The sequence below is a fragment of the Pyricularia pennisetigena genome (genome assembly GCF_004337985.1).
Source record: "Pyricularia pennisetigena strain Br36 chromosome Unknown Pyricularia_pennisetigena_Br36_Scf_18, whole genome shotgun sequence".
In the NCBI taxonomy this organism is placed as follows: domain Eukaryota; kingdom Fungi; phylum Ascomycota; class Sordariomycetes; order Magnaporthales; family Pyriculariaceae; genus Pyricularia; species Pyricularia pennisetigena.
Window position 1 is genome coordinate 93,955 of NW_021940930.1, and position 18,399 is coordinate 112,353.

General features: G+C 48.6%; 1 protein-coding gene across 1 annotated transcript; it reads left to right on the forward strand.

Annotated features, from left to right (window-relative positions):
* Positions 1 to 5,853: 5,853 nt before the first annotated feature.
* PpBr36_11286 (uncharacterized protein) lies at positions 5,854 to 7,154 on the forward strand (the record flags this gene model as incomplete). The annotated part of the gene is made up of 3 exons (XM_029898388.1): positions 5,854 to 6,372; positions 6,459 to 6,968; positions 7,050 to 7,154. The coding sequence occupies 3 exons, from the start codon at positions 5,854 to 5,856 to the stop codon at positions 7,152 to 7,154; spliced, it is 1,134 nt and encodes a 377-aa protein (XP_029743288.1).
* Between the last annotated feature and the right edge of the window lie 11,245 nt (positions 7,155 to 18,399).

The following is an 18,399-nucleotide window of genomic DNA, read 5'->3' on the forward strand; positions in this document are numbered from 1 at the left end:
GGACAAACGGAAGCTGCTTCTCCACTCCTCCATGAGACGGCACCCACCCATCTTTTTACTGTGTCAAGTCCGACCAGCATGTGCTGTCAGTTTATCTTATACTCTTCAATAAACGCTCATGCGTTGGGGCGACAACCAAGATGCGTTTATCTAAATTAGAATATTTTGCCAATTGGATCGTGACTACTATCAAATATACCCAAGCCTCGAACGGCCCCACACTATCACAACGATACAGGCCCGATTCTTGCCCCAACCGGAGTAACGTGATTTATCATCCTGTCATACAACCTCCCCCGCCGCCAACTTGCTTCTGGCAGCATCATTGCTACCTTCGATGTCACAAAATTTAACTTATGGTCACAAAATCTGTAATCACAAATCAATTTAACCGTTAATCTTCCAGTTTTCTTTTCGAGAAATCTTAGCAATCCACTCCTGGGTGCTAATTACGGCAATGCTTTGGATTCTGGGATTGACAAAATGACCTTCACTTGTGGCACTTGTTGGCGCGAGTTCCCCGCAGGCTGGAACTCCCGTGAGCAGCATATGAAAGCTATGGGTCACGAGCAACCGCAGTTCGAATGCAACGATTGTGATCGCTATTTCGCAACACAGCAAGCTGTGAACCAGCACATGGACGCCCTAGGTCATTGGGCTGAGTCGGATGAGTCGGAGTACGAATGCGATGATTGTTCCGATGCGTTCTCTGATGAAGAAAACCTCCGCGATCATGAGATAAGCGAGCACTTCTACTGTGACCTTCATGATCGGTATTTCCAAGACGAGAATAGCATCAAAAACGTACGTGCCACAATCTTCGAGGGTAAAGCAGTTGGACTGACTATCGTTCACAGCACCTTCATGGTAGTGGTCATCGCAAAGCGGACCTAGCCTGCCCTTTCTGCAAAACGATGCGTACCAACGCAACAGGGTTGATCCATCACCTGGAGCGCGGATCCTGCCCAAACGCCCCCATTGACCGAGCAAAGCTCCACGATGAAATCCAACGCCGTGATCCCAACAGCATCCTTACCAACAAGCTTCTTACGTGGCAAGACACTGATACCTACGAGGCCACACAGAAGGCTTGGAATGCAAATTCCAACGGGTTTGATTGCTACTTTTGCCATCGTAGCTTCAAGAAGCTCGAATCACTAAATCAACATCTCGGGTCACCGAAGCACCGGCAGGATATTTACCACTGTCCTAATCGCCAATGCGACAAAGAGTCTCCAACCCTTGCTGCGATTATCAACCATTTAGAAAGCGAGAGTTGCCAATTTATGCGCTTCGAGGTTGTTCAGCAAACTGCTCAGCGAATCATCACCCCGGGGCGAATGATAGCCTTTTGAAGAATTTTGTTCACATGTGGATTGCTGTTGTAATCTTTCCCCGTGTGTCAAAGGCATGATTTCGCTCGAGCTGAGGGTAAACAGCGTGTTAGCTAGAATCTCTGGAAGCTGAATCTATCTCAGTAAGCTCTTTACGGTACTACTATGGCTTTGTATTACATATTCTTATCCACGACAACCTCCGTAACGCCCATAAGAATCTTCACATGCGAAAACTCAATGTGGTAAACTTAAAATCCTTGCAGCTGTTGTGTGATTTGAACAAGCTTCGCTTAGTTTTCTGTGAGCGCTTGCTGGGAGATTTTGCCGTACAGTGGTTAGCGTATGACATTTTCAGCATTGCTAACTGCCGTTCATATGATTTTCGCTGCAAACGTGGTGTCGCGGACGCTTACCCCACCATTTCCCCATCCCCCCGCCCAAAAAACCCATTAATCAAAATACGACGTTAAGACCTGCAAGCCCGCATGTTACCGCCCCTTGCCCCACAAATCCCTCAATGGAACTCTCGACTGTGTTGCCTCGCTGGTGTGAACGTGCCGATGATTCGATCACTTCTGATAGGGAAGAAAAGTATTATTGATGGAATGTTTGAAAATGGCGGATAGCAGTGATTTCAGCTTCTTGAAGCTGAGGTTATGTTTTCGTGCAGGCACTAAGCAGTACTTCCGCCTTGCTCTGTTGTGGAAGGGTTGGTCGTCGCTGTGCTGCTCGTTCTGGGAATACCGCTCTGCACCCGGCCTCAAAAAAGAGAAACTGGGATTCTTCAGAGGATAATTGTACGTAATCATTAAGAGGCCCTGTCACGCAATACGCAATCCGATGTTCGACATTGCTCCAGATTTCACAACCCCGACTCCATTCGCCCAATTACAGTTCCAGCTGATGCAGCCATGGCTCCTCCTACGACCTGGACCGCTCCAAACACTGTCGCTGCTCCGTAACCTCCCATCGCTGCGCTCTGACAAGTGGCGAAGAGTGAAGGCGCAACCACGCTGCCTAAGCCACTTTGCGTAGCGGCTGCAATACTACCTATGGACAGAAAGGCTTTCGTTAAATGACACTCGGATTTTCCATCTCTTTATCCCGATTTCGGAAAGTCTTGCCCCAAATACCCAAACTCACCTGCAACAGGCCCCGACACGCCGAAGCCAACCGCGCCCAGCGCTGGGAGCGCAAGTACAGCTGGTGCAGCAACCATGGCGATTCCGGCTGCCCCTACGATTACCGTAGCTGCTTTACCGTAGTTTCCGGTGATGTCTCGAGCTGCCTGGGCTGCGGCATCGGGAAATTTTTGCCGACTTCCTCGGCGACGAATTTGGCACCATCGATTGCCTCGCTTGCCAGCTTAACGGCTTGGTCCACCAATCCTGGAATTTGTTTTGTAGCTTTCTCGGCTACTACAACCCATTTCACCTCTATAGCGAAACTTATTTCATATTCGACTCCTTTGCTCTATACCATTCTGGTATCTGATCGTCGGCGTAGTCCCAACACAGCGGTTTCTCAAATCTATACAAATCGGATGAAAGAGGCGTTGCATTTGAGAGATTAAGGCGGTGCGGGCGGCTCTCCGGCTCCATTTTGTACAACTCAAGCCAGGCCCAACGCTGTAATCGTGGACTCACATAACTGTCCCATTCACTGCTGGCAGTACAGTATTCGTAGCGTAAGGCGGGCGATTCGAGTTTGGCCGCCGTGATTGTTAAAAAGGTACTCCTTATGCCCAGATTCTGAATGTTCTGCCGAGCTAAGAGCGATGCCGGCCGAGGTTCGATTGGGAAAGTCCCCGGCTGACGTAAATTCCGGTTGGAAACACGAAATTGAGCATACTCAATCACGAAATCTGGTCTCGATGGCTGTTAAATAGTGTTGGTGTCCAATGATATTACCAACGCACAGTCATCACCAACGCGCCGAAGGGTGTCGATTTTGTGAACGTTGGGGAGATCGGGCCATATAATATTCCGAGTTGCCCAGCCTTGATCAGAAAGTTCCCTCAAATTTGAGCCGAACTCATCATCCATAGGTCCCAGTGGGTAAAATTGATGATTGATAAGGGTTTGTCTGGGAAACATCGAATATGCCTTGTTCCACGTAATAAAGTTGACACATGCCGTTGTGCTCGAAGTCGTAAGAATTGTTCGTACAGGGCACCCGCTAGTTTGAGTAATTCAGATCTTCATGTCTAGCCGCGTACTAGTGCCGTAGATGTAGCGTGTTTGAGTCTCCTGGTGCGGAGTAAGCATTTGATAAACATATGGGTTTCTGTCTTCTTACCGTATCGCCGCGCGGACTCTCATTCTGATAATTCTTATTTTCTTTAATGTACCTCGTGAACCGATCGGCATCATCGCCATTTTACACAAACACATCTAGAAATCGGACGATTTGATGGCCCAGCTCAAAAAAGTTGAGGGCAAATGTTCCCGAAACCAATGCGTCGCAGTTCCCGAGTAGGGATCGAAACTTGATAGGGTCATCCACAAAAGCCTTTAGGCGGATATTGATGTTGGTGACCTTCCTCAGGATACAGGCTTTAAGCCCATAAAAGCCTTTGCATACCCGAAACAATGCCAAAAAGTCGGCCAGGGTTAAGGTACGAAGAGAAAGCTTCGAGGACAGGGAAGTACTTTCCCGGATCAAGCAGCTCGACCAGCCTTGGCTGGCGCCTGCATGCACTATTTGGAAAAACTGCCGTCATATTGCGGGGTTTTATCGATTTCTCAGGAATCGCTTTTGGCGAAAAATATCAAGACGACGACCCACAACACCAGTCTCGACTTTGGCGGGTGGGAGAACTAATCATCTCTGATTTTCGGGATGCCGAGTGGTACCAAAGCCAGGGATGGTTGGTGGTTAATATAGATGGAGAGAATGAAGACGAGCAGCAGGAGGAGGAGTCTTGCTTGGGGCAAACTAGTTATACCAAGGAGGACTGCAATTTGGTCGAGAATTTGGGGCGTGGACGGTCGAGGAAAAGAAAACGGCTGACACCTGACGAGTTTTGAGCTGTATGTAGTTATTTAGGTACATGCTGTATCCTGCCAGTCTGAAGTGGCCTTTTCTCAGTCACTGTAGCAGGACTTTCGTCCGCAATGGTTGTCTCGACTACTTTACCAAAGCAAGGGGTGTAATCTTGGGGTCAGAAGAGTCCAACTGTCCTACGTCCATCTGGCGATCCTTGCTCGTCGTGACCAAGGCACAGCAAAATCACATTCAAACACACCGACTGCTACAAGAAAAAGAAATTCTCTTGCATTTCCCCCTCACATCAAAAATTTCAAAGTGTTCTACGGTCGTTGAGAAGAGGATTTGGCCCTGACGGATGTCATCCACCCCATCTATTTCATACCAGGCTTTAGTTATGTTTCCATTTTCTACAAGTACTTACGAAAAAGAAACAAAATAAGTCCCAAAATATACTCACAAACAGCCTTTATTATCAAGTTTTAAAGACAAACCACCCTCAGCCTCCCCACATATTCGCTGTTGTGACTGTAGGCCTGATCGGCGGGAAGTACTGGAGTTCATCAACAAGACTCGTCCAACCACGGCCTCCAGGCTGTTTTTTTTATCACTGCTTTGGTGTTTCTAAATCCCAGAACGAGGCCGTTTGATCCTTGGCCCTCTAAAACTCCGGCCTCGTCCATATTCTAGCGGTTTTCCGGTTTAATGGCGCAGACCTCCGGAAAATCTAACCGTTGCCACCACTCCCTGATCTTTTCAGTTGTAGCTCCATTAATACGTTGGGAATCTATCCGCTGTGGTTTTTGTACCTTAAGGGATGGATGCCGGGCCAAAAATGCGTTGATCCAACGTTTCCCAAACGGCCGGGAATCCCCCCGAACACGGAGGACCCGGCCAGCCAATTGACGGAGCTCTTCGTGGGTCGGTGGAAGCCCCAAAGCGGCTGTGTTAATGCCCAAGAAACCAAATGTGCTTCTTGGGTACCAGAAAGTCGCTGGAAGGGTTCTTTGGCTGTTATATGTGGTTGGGCGCCCTCACTCTCACTGCCATGCCACAATCAACCCACCGCAGGTGGATTAACGCGCGCGCGCTGTGTCTGGCTGGGCGGGGCAGACGCACGGATGAAACAGGCACGGGTTGTGTGGGAAGGAGGGGGGCAATCAACCCGTGGGAGAACGTTCGTGGAATTAGATAGATCCGACTGCGACATATGCGTCAAGATGCGGCGGTCTCAACGATGTTATTTTCACAGCTGTGCGATGCGTGGATCGACGCTAGACCCACAATTTGCCCGCCCTACTAATCCAATCAATCAGATTGAATTGTGGTACTCTAATCGAAGACGCAAACCGACACGCTTATTAGGCGGCAATAACCCTTAAATCTGCTTGGTTTCTTGCTAGTTCATGCCTGAGGCAAATTATTCTTTTGCCCTACATATTGTAAAATGTTCACCACCTAATTTCAATCTCCTTTTCAATTTCATCTCGTCTCAAATGCCGATGGTGTCCGCATCCATGATTCCACAATGACCACTCAACCCACCAGGCTCCTCCTGTCGCAACTGAGCTGGGGAACGATAGACTCCACTCCGAAACAACTTCCCATCGACTATCCCGCTCTTTTAGATTATGCTTTGAATGTCAGACTATCTTCACTACAGGTCTCCTCGCCGCCCTTTTCAAAATGCGTTTTACTCCCACAACTCAACTTTGGTGGGCTTCATCTCGTCCGGCTCATCAAGTTTGATGATGATGAAATCTGGGTGGTGCGCATCCAGCTGAATGGCGGCACGCAGCAAGCAAGGCAGCGACTGGTTGGAGAAGCTCATGCCCTGTCTCTCGTCCGCGAGCGGACTCGCATCCCTGTTCCTTTTGTCTTCGCATTTGAAAGCACGACTCAAAATCCCGTCGGCGTGCCATTCTTCCTAATGGAGTTCGTGCCAGGTGATACAGCGATGGATTCGTTTGGCGGCTACGAGGTCCACCGTGGCCAGATTCCCCAACATCACAAACCTAGCTTCATGCGACAGATTGCTAAATTACAGGTATGCTTAGGTCTCGTTTACTACGGCTTCAGAGTGTCTAAGCATATAATTAAGTCTTTTTCAAACTAACAAAAATATACAAACAGGTGGAGATGGCGTCCGTTCGATTCTCCCAGATTGGAATGGTGATTCGGCAACATGATGGTTCATATACCATTGGACCCTTGCCAATCCTAGGCGGACCATTTTCCACAGCAACCGAATACTTTAAAGCATGGGCTAAACATGCCAAGTTCCCAAAATCCGAGGAAGAACTGCAACGGTCCCTACCAGAGGGACTCGAAGAACTGAAGTCTTCCATCCTCAACTTCCCTTCGTTTTTGGCGGCTGCTGCAAATCAAATTCCCCTCCTCAACGGGCCTTTCCCGTTATATCACCCCGATTTCCGCCACAGTAACATCATCGTCGACACTAACTGCAATGTCCTGAGTGTTATCGACTGGGAAAATGCCTCGACGGTGCCATGGGAAATTGTACAACCACCACTGTTCCTCAGCACGGTCCCGGCCCCGATGAATTTGCGATCGGACTATGACGAGAACGGACTTCCCATAGACCCAGAAGAGAGAAGATCGTGGCAAGATCAAGAGGATTATGTTCGCTTCGCAAGGGAGGTGGAGGTAAAAAACAGACAGGATCATCGCTTATCAACAACACTGGGAAATCAAACTGTGCAGAATTTGGCGGGTGCATTCAAACTGTATCTCGATCCAGGAAAAATTGGGTTTTACTGCAAAGTTCTGGATCAATTCTCTGCCGATGCTAGAGGTAATGTAGTTTGAATGTATCACTTTTTGTTAGAGTAGCATTCTCCGGATTACAGTTTTTATTTGGTTTGTTAAACAGGATATAACGTGGATGTACATCTAGCAGCGCATGACACGTGCCGGCGCACTTTTCTTGGGAAACGTGATCCCCAACTTCAATAGGCGTCCTTTTGCACAACACAACAATTCAATCGATACGAGTGAATCACAGATATTTCTTGCTATTAAAGCCCTTCAATCATCTAAAAATTTAAGCCGGCGAGCTGCTGCTAAGCTTACAATGTACCCGAATCGATACGCCGCGCCAGAATGAACGGCAGACCTTCAAACGCCGAACGTCGGGCCAACTGTTGTAAATTAACAGAAAGCGAGGAGGAGGTTACTACTCAGTATATACTGAATTTGGTTTCCCGAGGATTTCCAACTCAGATCGCTGATGTGGCTGCAATCTGGTGGCCAACATAATGCCAAATACGACATCCAGGACTGCGATATTTACAACTTTGACGAAACCGACTTTATAGGTCAAATTTGCCCAGGTATGGTCTTAACTGGGTCCGAACGACGCGGGAAAAGCAAAAAGGTACAACCTGGCAATCGAGAATGGGCGACTGCGATTTGCTGTATTAGTGGCGACGGCTACGATGTGCCCCCATTTCTTATCGTTAAAGGCGTCCACCACCTAGCCAATTGGTACACAGAAGGCGGTCTTCCCGGCTTATGGCGCGTCAACTCCCTAAATAGTTCGATATATAAGAAAAAGGGCGAAAATGGAGAAGGAAATAGTACGCAATTAGCCATTAAACGACGATATGGCAATTGCGGCAAAACCGGATATAATGCACGTACTTGTCAGGAAAATAAAGAAATGTCCGATGTATATATTTCCGATTGTATTGAAGTAAATTAAGCAATGCTGGAGTTGCAATTGAAGTTGGAACTGGTTCGGGGCCGAAAAGTGCGCCGGCACGTGTCATGCGCCGCCAGATGTACATCCACGTTGAATGCTGAACTGAGGGCGAGAAATCCTGCCCACTTTCGGTGCACCCACTCTAGGTAGTTTTGGTAGTGCTTCACTTGCAATATGTTGCGCAACATGCACATTATGTCGCAATGGTTGTTAGATTGGTCACCCCAGCCGGACAACCAAGCTGATTAGTTAAGTCAGTGAGGGTGTGCTTGAGCGGAATCCGATTTGTGGACCTTGAGTGGCAAATTGCGGGGTCCAGCGTCGTCGCATGGTGACGATTCGGCCTCTTAGTGGGCCGAGCACGGGATCTGTTACAAATTACAAAGGAAATAAATTGGAATCCTGGACTTTTTGAAAGACAACTACAGGCAATCGAAAGCACGGTCATTAGAGCGGGGTAAGTATCCCGACTATACGGTGGCAGCGCCAATCAGATATGAAGCTAAGAAGGGTATACGAAATAAATTCCTGGTTCGGTCATACGGCCTCTCTCCGGGGCTGTTGGTGATTCTTGGTTGCACGGCAACCTGCGTTTTGCTTTCTCAGTGAACAATGGCTTGCTTCCCAAAATGCCCGTTGTTGGTTTCCCAGAACAGAGAGCCCTTAAGAAAGTTATACCCCGAGGAGAAGGAATAGGGACGGCCAATATTCGCACCAAGAATCCGCCGCTCTTCGGAACGGGCAAGTGGGTCGCAAACGAAGGAATGAAGCTCTTTGTAGCAGCTACCAAACCTGCTCTATCCGAAATGATACTGAATATATAAATGGGCGCGAGCGGCCAGGATTCGTTAGCCAAGCGCCCGGAGATGAAACCCTTTCACGACACTAACCCTTTTTTTGAGTGGGCAAATATCCCTGCCCGGCCTTGGCTGTAAGATGGCGGCCAATTCCCCACCAAACCACCTGGTGGCACCCACCCACAACACTTCCATCCGTCGCGTTTGCCATCATGAGGGAGCACCTAGGCTAGCAGGCTGGATTGTGTACTTGCAAAAACCGTGAGATTGACATAGTTCTGTTGACGGGTGATTATTGCCTACATTAAGCTATCCCAAGATAAAATAACTAGCTTCTGTAGAAGTATCAGTATCTTCAACCGTTGCTCCAGTGTAGCCTAATTCTGCATCCCGCAAGAGCACTTCTCGCCACGCTTAACCTCCTTCTTGCAACTGATAGCACAGCACGTCGTATAAGCGCTTCCAGACATGTTGACTAAGGACTGAGAAAGCTTTGTGTTACAAAATAATTTCAGTACAGGCTCACACTACGGGAGTATGGATTGGCACATACTTTATGGGATGTATAATGGTCGAATTGCAATAGAGCAGAATTTGTGAAGCTGTCGTCCTATAGCAAAAGTTAGTAATTTCGTAATGTGCTTAGCTACTCCATTGAAGTACGGAATCGCTCTGTACTTTTGGCAATGGGGGGTGGGGTGGGGGGTTGAGTATACCAAGGAAATTATTGGAATAGTCCAAGCAAAAGTTTGTATGCATCTGAGATATTTGAAGACAAGTAGTTGGGAGACTGCGAGTCGGAAGGCAAGGAGATCTTTATACTTTATCGAGCCGGGTTTGCTAACGCTACGCCCACCCATCCTTTGAAACTTATATAACAGCCAGTACTTTGATCGGGCTCAAAACTGCCTAATTCAGAAGCTTTCCCAAGGACTGCCTACTGGCAGCCAGATGCAGATGCTGTCCAACACACCCTCACGTTTATCGGAAGAATTATTGGAAGAATTATTGGAAGAATTATTGGAAGAAAAAAGGCAAGTCGGCCTATTATTTGAATGGATTTAATACCGATTGGTTGAAAAGCCATGCCGGAGGTGCTGCAAGCTTATCATGTGCACCATTCAGTCGGATGCAAATGTATCTTGCTCCAAATCACGAAAATGGAGGGCCTCCCGAATAACTGAGGATACATAATCCTACGAGGAATAGCTATTTCACTGGTCAAAGATAATGCACAGGCGCTTGGGCCTGACCATCCGGCTTGCTTTGTGACGTGGCGTGTTTGCTGGCTATGCCCTGCAACCCGAAAATGACGTTGTGATATGGTGTGGGTTGTCAAGCGCCGAAAAGGTGACTAGTCCAGGGATACGAGCGCTGTCCATGGAACGTCGCGTAACAGGTTGGTCAAGGTTGGTTTTTTTCTGCGGGACTATGAGCCTCGCTAAGTCGAATTTGGAGTGGAATTCGTGGCCAAACAACTCTTTTAACGTGGGAGATCCGAATGATTGCACTAGAGCAACCTCCGGTCAAGAATGCTTGTTAAAGTGCTGAATACAGGTGAGCATAATCTCCGCGTTAGAAAACCCTGATTCTGACCGCGTAAATACAGTACCTGTTGGTAGCATATCTCATGCGTGAACTGCAGGATTGAGTCACGTGCACGCCCACGTGACTCTTTTTTGGCTGGTCCCAAGCCCTTAAATGGGCCAGTCTAGATAACCCTCTCGTATTTAGGTAGATACAATATACATGAATGAATCACCCGAATACTAGTAATACTTAGAAACGCGTTTTACCAGATCATATGATCACATGAAGCCTATCCACAGTACTCGCAGGTAGATCAAGCGACAACCAATCGCTCGTTGGCCATTTCGTAAATATACAGAATGGTGGTAAAGTTTTACCGTCAGCGCTGCCCGCACCGATTAATGTACAACTCTCTCTGTTATTGGGATCTTCTGTGCGTGGTTTTTCATGCCTCTTTTTCGTTACAATCAGCACCGGTATCCGGCCATCTCTCACGCCCAATCTGGTACCGCATTCGTCACCGTTCCAAGCGGCGGAAGCCGTTATCCCAAGTTGAATCACTCGGGCGGCAGTACGGCTATACCATTTTTCAACCAAGTCGATCTGTTGCTCAAAGCTTAGGCGATGCATTTCCACGGGCTGTTGCTTGGTAAGTTTCAATTCCGGATGCTTTTTAAACCATTGACCGTACCAGCTCCTGTTAACCGGTGGACTAGGCGGTATTCGATATCGACGCATCAGATTGGCGGCATATATCACATGTTGTGAAGTAGGGTGCGCTCTCAGTTCGTCTAGCTGAACGATATACGCAACGAGCGCTCGATCTTCGGCCGCATTAAGGGTTGCTGGCCGCCCGGTAGCTTGTGGCGATATCTTCGGCTTCCCGTCAATCTGGAGACTCTGGACATGCTTGGCAACGGTCGGATACGTATACACGTGCCGGCCACAGAACACCGTGAGCGACTCCGACTTGGCCCTATTCCCCCGGGCAACGCCCGACCTGTTGTTATACATCTGAAGATATCGCCAATATCGACGGGCTGCTTGTATAGCGGGCGTCTCTGGGTCCGTCACGATACCAATATAATAACGTCAAGAGGTGTTTGTTGCGTTGAGATTTAAATTTACATTCTAGAAAGGATATTTTGCTAACAATTTTGGTGGTGGGATTCCGATTGCAGATTTATCGGGCTTTACTGATTTATCGGACTTTTCATACCCCCTCTTTGAGGGGGCCACAACGCACAGCCCCCAAGTAGCCCTGTTTGCAGACTCAGTACCATAGTGGAGGAGCCAGAAGAGATGGAAGATGGGCGCGCGTAGAGTTGCATCAAAACGCTTCGGGCTTGGGAAGACATTACAAGGCAGTACGAATTCAATATTGACGCTTGAGAATCCCATAGCAGTCCAAAAACGACCTTAAATTAGAGCAAGTTTTTAAAATCGGCCCATAATAGCTGTAGGCAACACGCTCATCGATTCCACGCTTAACCATGTGTTCCAAGCTATGGTATGGTATACTTTGCTCGTAATTACTAATACCCGACTATCGCAAATTCAACTCGGCGATAATGTCACTGCAAACGAGCTGGTCACTGTCTGGGATATTTGCCCCTCTGACAAAAATGGCCAAATAAATTGTAGGAATAAATTCGTTTAATGGTTGATGACAAGGCTAGCCAGCCAGTTGCCGTGCCCGCCGTAGGCCTTGTCCGTGGAGCGCTAGGCCCGTGCCGAGTTGGAGTCCGATGTTTTCTGGCTCAGGATAGTGCGCACCAGCGCGTCCAGCACCGAAAGAGCGTCTACTCTAATTTAATTCTCGTGAGCTGAATTATTACTGCTAAAATATGTGCGGCCTGGTTATGCCAAAGATCGTCTTCATCAGCCCGATGTCCTCGAAAAACACGTTGCTGACTTCACCTCGATCACCTGACTTCCCTATTGGCTTGCTGGAATCTACCATATCTGGCTTCCATCGTCGTTTATTCGGCACCAACGGAGCCAACGGAGGTCGAGGTGGCTCCAGCAGCAGTGCCCTTTCGAAGTCGATCATCATAACACCCTCGGTCTCCGCATTAAAAAGCATGTTTGCCCCTCGTACATCCTTATGCGCCACTCCAAGTTGATGCATCGCGCGCAACGACAGTATCGCCTTCCCTTCGAGCTCTCCCTCGCCACCACTTGCAATCCCTGTCACATCAAGATTATATCCGCCCCACGACAAGAACGTCATGTGTATTACGTAGACACGGTGATCATAGTAGTATACCCTATTCATCAACCGGAGATCGATGGCCCCGAGAAAGACGGGCACATATACACCTTGGATGGGTTGCAGACGTGTGTAAACCGCCGCCTCGTGCTCAAGGTCTTTGACAAATGCCTGAACCGTGCCCTTGCCGACAAAGGTATAGCCATAGTAAACCAGGCAAACCTTAAATAATACGCCGCGTGCACCTCCATACCCCAGCGGTGTAATCCCGTCGTCTAATGTCCGTTTTAGCTGCTTGAAGAGCAGATTGACGAATTCGGTGTGGTCTATCGGATGACGGAGACAGGCGCGGCTTGGGCCACTATCGCGGTTGCTGTGAGAGCTGGGCTGCCTGTTGTGTAGTGCCATATTAGGGCATTTTGCGTCGAGTAATCCGCCCTTAACGAGCCCTAACAGACACTTTTGGGTGCAGTAGGGCCTGTCTTGCTCGTTACTTCCTCCTCCGCTCCCACCCCTCGGCCGTCGAGCTAGAATCCGCTCGCTGCGTCGAGCTCCCTGACCTCCCCGACCTTGACGCATCCGCCGTTCTGTCGGACTCGGCGTGTCTGGCAAATCCGGTCCTGATTCATCGTCTGAAGATTCTCCAGGCTCTCTATGTTCGTATTCCTTCTTAGGCTCATCTCCCATATGCCGACGTCTTCTTCTCCGGAGAAGATACGGAGATCGATCGACACCTTGATATGTTTCAGGTTGATAGCCGGGTGAACTGTTTGGCGCATGTCGCTCGTCCTCTGGAATCGATCTTAGCGTTGTCTCGAAATCTTCCACCCACGTCTTGAGTTTTTCAGTAGCCTGGTGGCGCTCGTCTTGCCCGTGCAATCGTTGCTCACCCGGCAGACCCAGCGCCATGAGACTAAAGGCAAGATACTGCCCGACTGCTGTGCACAAGTGAAAATGGCCCGGATGGGCCAGCACTTCAGCAGTGGGCTCTGCAAGGTGATAGAGAAGCGTTTCAGGCTCGCGCCAGTCGATCTTCAGAAACACGATCGCCTCGCCCGTCGTCAATAGACCATACTCGAGTCCCCCTTCAATCATGTAGTGGTAGGTTTGCGTAATCGCCGCTGCAGTCAGTCTTTCGGCGTGATACTGGAAACGTGCGTCCGGGTCCACAGACGTCGGGATGGTCTTCCGGTTGACCACTTCCGTGTAAATATTCATCGGACGTAGACCAAGGCGAAGGTGCGGCGCGGTTAGCTTGTGGGGCGGTTTGTACTCGGAGATGTAAATCATTGTGCGTCTTTCCGAGCCCGCGTCCTCGGATCGGTAGACGCAGATCTGATCGGGTCGCAGCCGGTTGAGGTCGAGACTGTGGTTTGGAGTAGCCGGTGGTGTCGATGGGGTATCGCGGTAGACGACTTCCTCTGCAAGATCGCTGATTGCATGTGGATGGTTCTCGAAAATGATTCCGTTTCCCAGCTCGAACGCGCTTCTAACATCTTCCGCCTGTTTGAGTTGGTCTATAATCGCTTTGACGGGATCCTCGACACTGTTGTGCAAGAAGGACTCGAGCGCCTTCTCATCGGCTATCCTGCGCACTGAAATCCTTTTTCCTAAGCCGGTGAGGAAGGCTCGATTCTCAAAAACACGGCTATCGGCAGGGAAGGTGTCGTAGATTGTGCCGAACGTTATTCTCTGCTGCTGAATAAAGTCGGACCATGGCTGGATATGTGTGGGACACCATTTGTTTCGTGGGTTGGTGATGGGTCCCTTCGAGGTCAGTTTCCGGTTCCGTTCAATGTTGAAGCTGGAGAAAACCAGATGATGACAGGCAGCGATGTACTCGTCAAGTGTCGTGGGTTGAGTTTGTTGTTCTGACGCTTCGGCGCGTTGCTGTTCCCTCTTGGCGCGTTGCTGTTCCTTCTCGGCGCGTTGTCGCTCCCGCTGTCGTTCTCTCTCCGCTTGTTCCGCACGTTGTTGCTCTCTTTCTGCGCGCTGCTCTGCCTCTCGCAGCTGCCTTCTCAGCTCTTCCACACTCGTCGATCCATCCATGACGCGTAGGGGCATAGGTCATGCTGCGGGTTGATTAGGACATAATTGTCGCAACCCGAATGTTTTGAACTGCGGCGTTGTCTGAGTGGAGTCGTATTACGTACGCATGTTGCGAGGGGCAACCTGTCCGAAACACCCAAGTTCTAACGAATCGACCGATGCACGGACGTACTCAAGCGTAAAATTAACCAGGGCCTTGGGCCGGGTAAGTGGATCACATTTGATCCCATGCTCATCAACGATTCTTGGCGGCCATAAAACTTCGGCCTTCCATACTCATATGCACATCTGCAGGGACCAACTGTGCGGTCGTAATACTTAATGGCATTCATAGGCGGTTTGGACGGTGCTTAGCCTGTGTAGGCGATTGGCGATTCAGGGCTTCAGATAACGGCCGGACCACTGATTTAATCGCATACGATTGGCTGACCAAGCTCTTAATCCCGCGCACGGTGCTCTACCACCTGGCGCCAAACAATGATGGCTTCCTGGCTGCCCAATTTAATGTACTTCATCACGCGTTGAAGCAGCAAGTACCACACAATATTATATTAGCTGACCCTGAACGTACTTGACTGCGCATGAACGACGGCGCCTGCTGAGATAATTTTACACCACTTTTGCCCGGTGCAGGGATTTTCTTGTACGCCCCATCCATAGAACTCCACACCCGCACCGTACAAAAACATAGTGTGACCCATGATTACAGGGCCACCCTCCGCCTACGGAGCATGGTTCCGGTGGGTCTACCCAGCTCGACCACAGTGATTGCTTCCATGTCCGGTGCTTTTCTAACCGCCATGGACTATCAGCCCTGCCTTTCCGAGAAGCCGTTTGGACCGTTACCGAGGGTGCTTAGGTAATTCAGTGTGGACTTCCTAGCTTTGCATCCCAGAGTGGCCGGCGTCTAATGAAAAGTGAATAAAGCAGGAGCATGGGACGAAAATGACGATGGGCGTCCAGGAGCTTTTGGACGAGTTTGGTTCCCAATAGGTTCCAAGCAGGGTCTGTCTTGGCGCATCCAAATTTTTAGTCTGTTAGTTTGCCTAGAAGTCCAACAACACGGCGAGTAATCAAATTCTGCGAGAAAAACCCTCACTTTTATATGTCGCTTTTTCAGTAAGGCTACAGCGCCTTGACGAGGGAGTGTGTATTCTGGCCGCTTGCTGCCGACCCAACAGTGCCAGTGGCAGCAACAGGTGCATATGGCAGGCTCAAATTCCAATTCTGTTTTTTACCCGCACTTTGGGGTGAAGTTAATGCTGACTTTTCTGAGGGGTACTTTTTGTGACGGGCTCATTCCTATTGGCCTTCACCTCCCATAGAAAGATGTACATCAGAACGCATCGATCCCATCATCACACTGGCGGTGTCTTTTTTACTATAGTAGGTTAGGACTAAGCTAGACCCTAACAGGTAGGAATATTTGCAGCTCGAGCCACAGAAAACCAATATTGAGGAGCAAGGGGTTCGAGTACTTTCCTCCCACTTACCTGTAGCTGGTTGCCTGTGGGCTTCTCGGAATGCTACGTTAGTCGTCCGGGCCGGATGCGTTGTTCCGTGCAGCAAATTAAAAAGCGGTGAAGATCAGCAGAATGGGGGAGGGTAGATACGGACCAGGCCATTTTAAATGAGGAATGTTAAACATCCGCGCGAAATTGATTTTCATCCGCGAACTAGCCTAAAATGGAATAATATGTGGAGGTACTCCATAAATTTGTCCCCCCACCCAGATTTGTATGTACCTCGCAAACAACCAAGTACCTCAACACACTTTTTGCTCTCAATAGTGCTGTCACGAAAGCGATCCCAAAGAGACAAGGCTGCAATATAGGGGCGATTCTATTCGAAGATCTAAAGCTAAGTGTAAAGAAGAAGAAAGGCACGCAGTGCCAATCGCGTACACGCGCCTAAGCGAGCAAATAACAAACTTACCCTGGCGCCTTGTCACGTGAGGTGGAGCTAGTCACGGTTGGCAGTCGCCCAGGCACGCCACTCCGTAACAAGTGCAATGGTGGAATTTCGATCGCGCGTTTAACGCTTTTGTGAAAATGTTTCCGAAGGTGCAATACCTTTATTTTTGGCACATTATTAAAAATGTTATTTTGCATATAAATATATATGGGATAAAATATTGGGCGATAATGCATTTGTTAAAGGTTAAGGGCGTTGAAAATTGTAGATTTTGAAGGTTGTAAATGTTAAAAATTGTAGGCAAAATGAAAGCGTTTTAAAATTGGAATAGTCACGTGGATATCGGAGCGGATCAAGCTAGTTCCGGATGTAAATAACCAATCAAAATTGGTGAAAAACGTCCGTGCACACGCGCGCATTTGAATTTTTTAAAATTATTTCGAAAATCAAAACAATCAATTCGCCAACAACGCGATTTGCAACCACGAATTTAACGATTATCGTTTTTTTTTTTGCTCCTATTTGCGACGCTAATACGTTGTCTTAATATGCAAAACTGTCGCTGTTGCGAATACGAAAAAAACATTTATTTAAACCTGGGACGCGTAACTTTTACCTCCAATTCGCTGCCTTTACCACATTTATTGAGAGCAAAAATTTTGCATTGTGTTAAGGTACTTGGTTGTTTGCGAGGTACATGCAAATGTGGGTGGGGGGATAAACTTATGGAGTACCTCCACATATTATTCCATTTTGGGCTAGTACGTGGATGAAAATCAAACTCGCGCGGATGTTTAACATTCCTCATTTTAAATCCTTTATTGCGAGGATTGGCGATCAGTAATATGGTGGGGTTTCTTGTCCTTGTGGCTTGTTGGTTCGCTTCATGGTTGCTCGATAACAAGCTAGGCAACTAGGGGGGGGTGGGTACTCACTGGATTCGCTGCCTCGACTAACGCCTCCGGAGACCTTGAATGGCAGGCAGCTCTGTCGACTTACATCATCCCAGCAAAAAACGAGCCCCTCCTTTCCACAATTCCTGAGCACGGACTACAACGGGTGTGGCATCTTCTTATTTTACGCTGACTGTCTGTTTTGTCTATCCTACCCGTAGTTGCCGTAGGTGGACCATTCGTTCTTTCCGTTTCGTGCACATGCCACCATGGAGCAGCACATTAGCCCTTTCGACACTCTTGGTTTGGAGTATGGAATTTACTCAAAAGAACAGATCCAAAGCGCCTTCCGAGTGGTATCTTCGATAACTCATGGAGATTCTCGTAGCGAGAGCACGTCCAATAAGCCAAAATGGCTCACTTTCGAACAAGTGACCAACGCCAAAAACTTACTGCTTGATCTATCGCAAATGGGATCGCAATTTACGGAAAATGCAAAGAAATTCAGCATTTTCCCTGTACAGTTTTTGTGGAAAGAAAGGACAGAAAGAACCAAATCACATTCATATCCCCCTCAAAGCTACAGATCCACGAGTCATTAGCTCTTTGCGATGAATGTCAGGCTATCGTGCATAAAGAAGATCTGCGACGACATCGGCAAATCCACAACATCTACTGTTGATTGTCTCTGCAGGCATTGCAACGCGACAACGGGCTAGAAGCTGCCAGGAGGTACCGGGTTATGTTCCATGAGTGAGCTCGTCAGGTTGGCAACGCTTTCTACTGGTCGCAAATCCGGCTCTTTGGCAACTGTTCGACGCGATGTCACTAACGAACCTCAGGGCACCGCGCGTCGAACAATGTGCCGTGCGCTGACCAAACAATTATGCAAGGAGTGAATACTTCTTTCTCTGACACCGTTTAGCTGATTCGAAGACTGTTCAAGGAGTTCAGC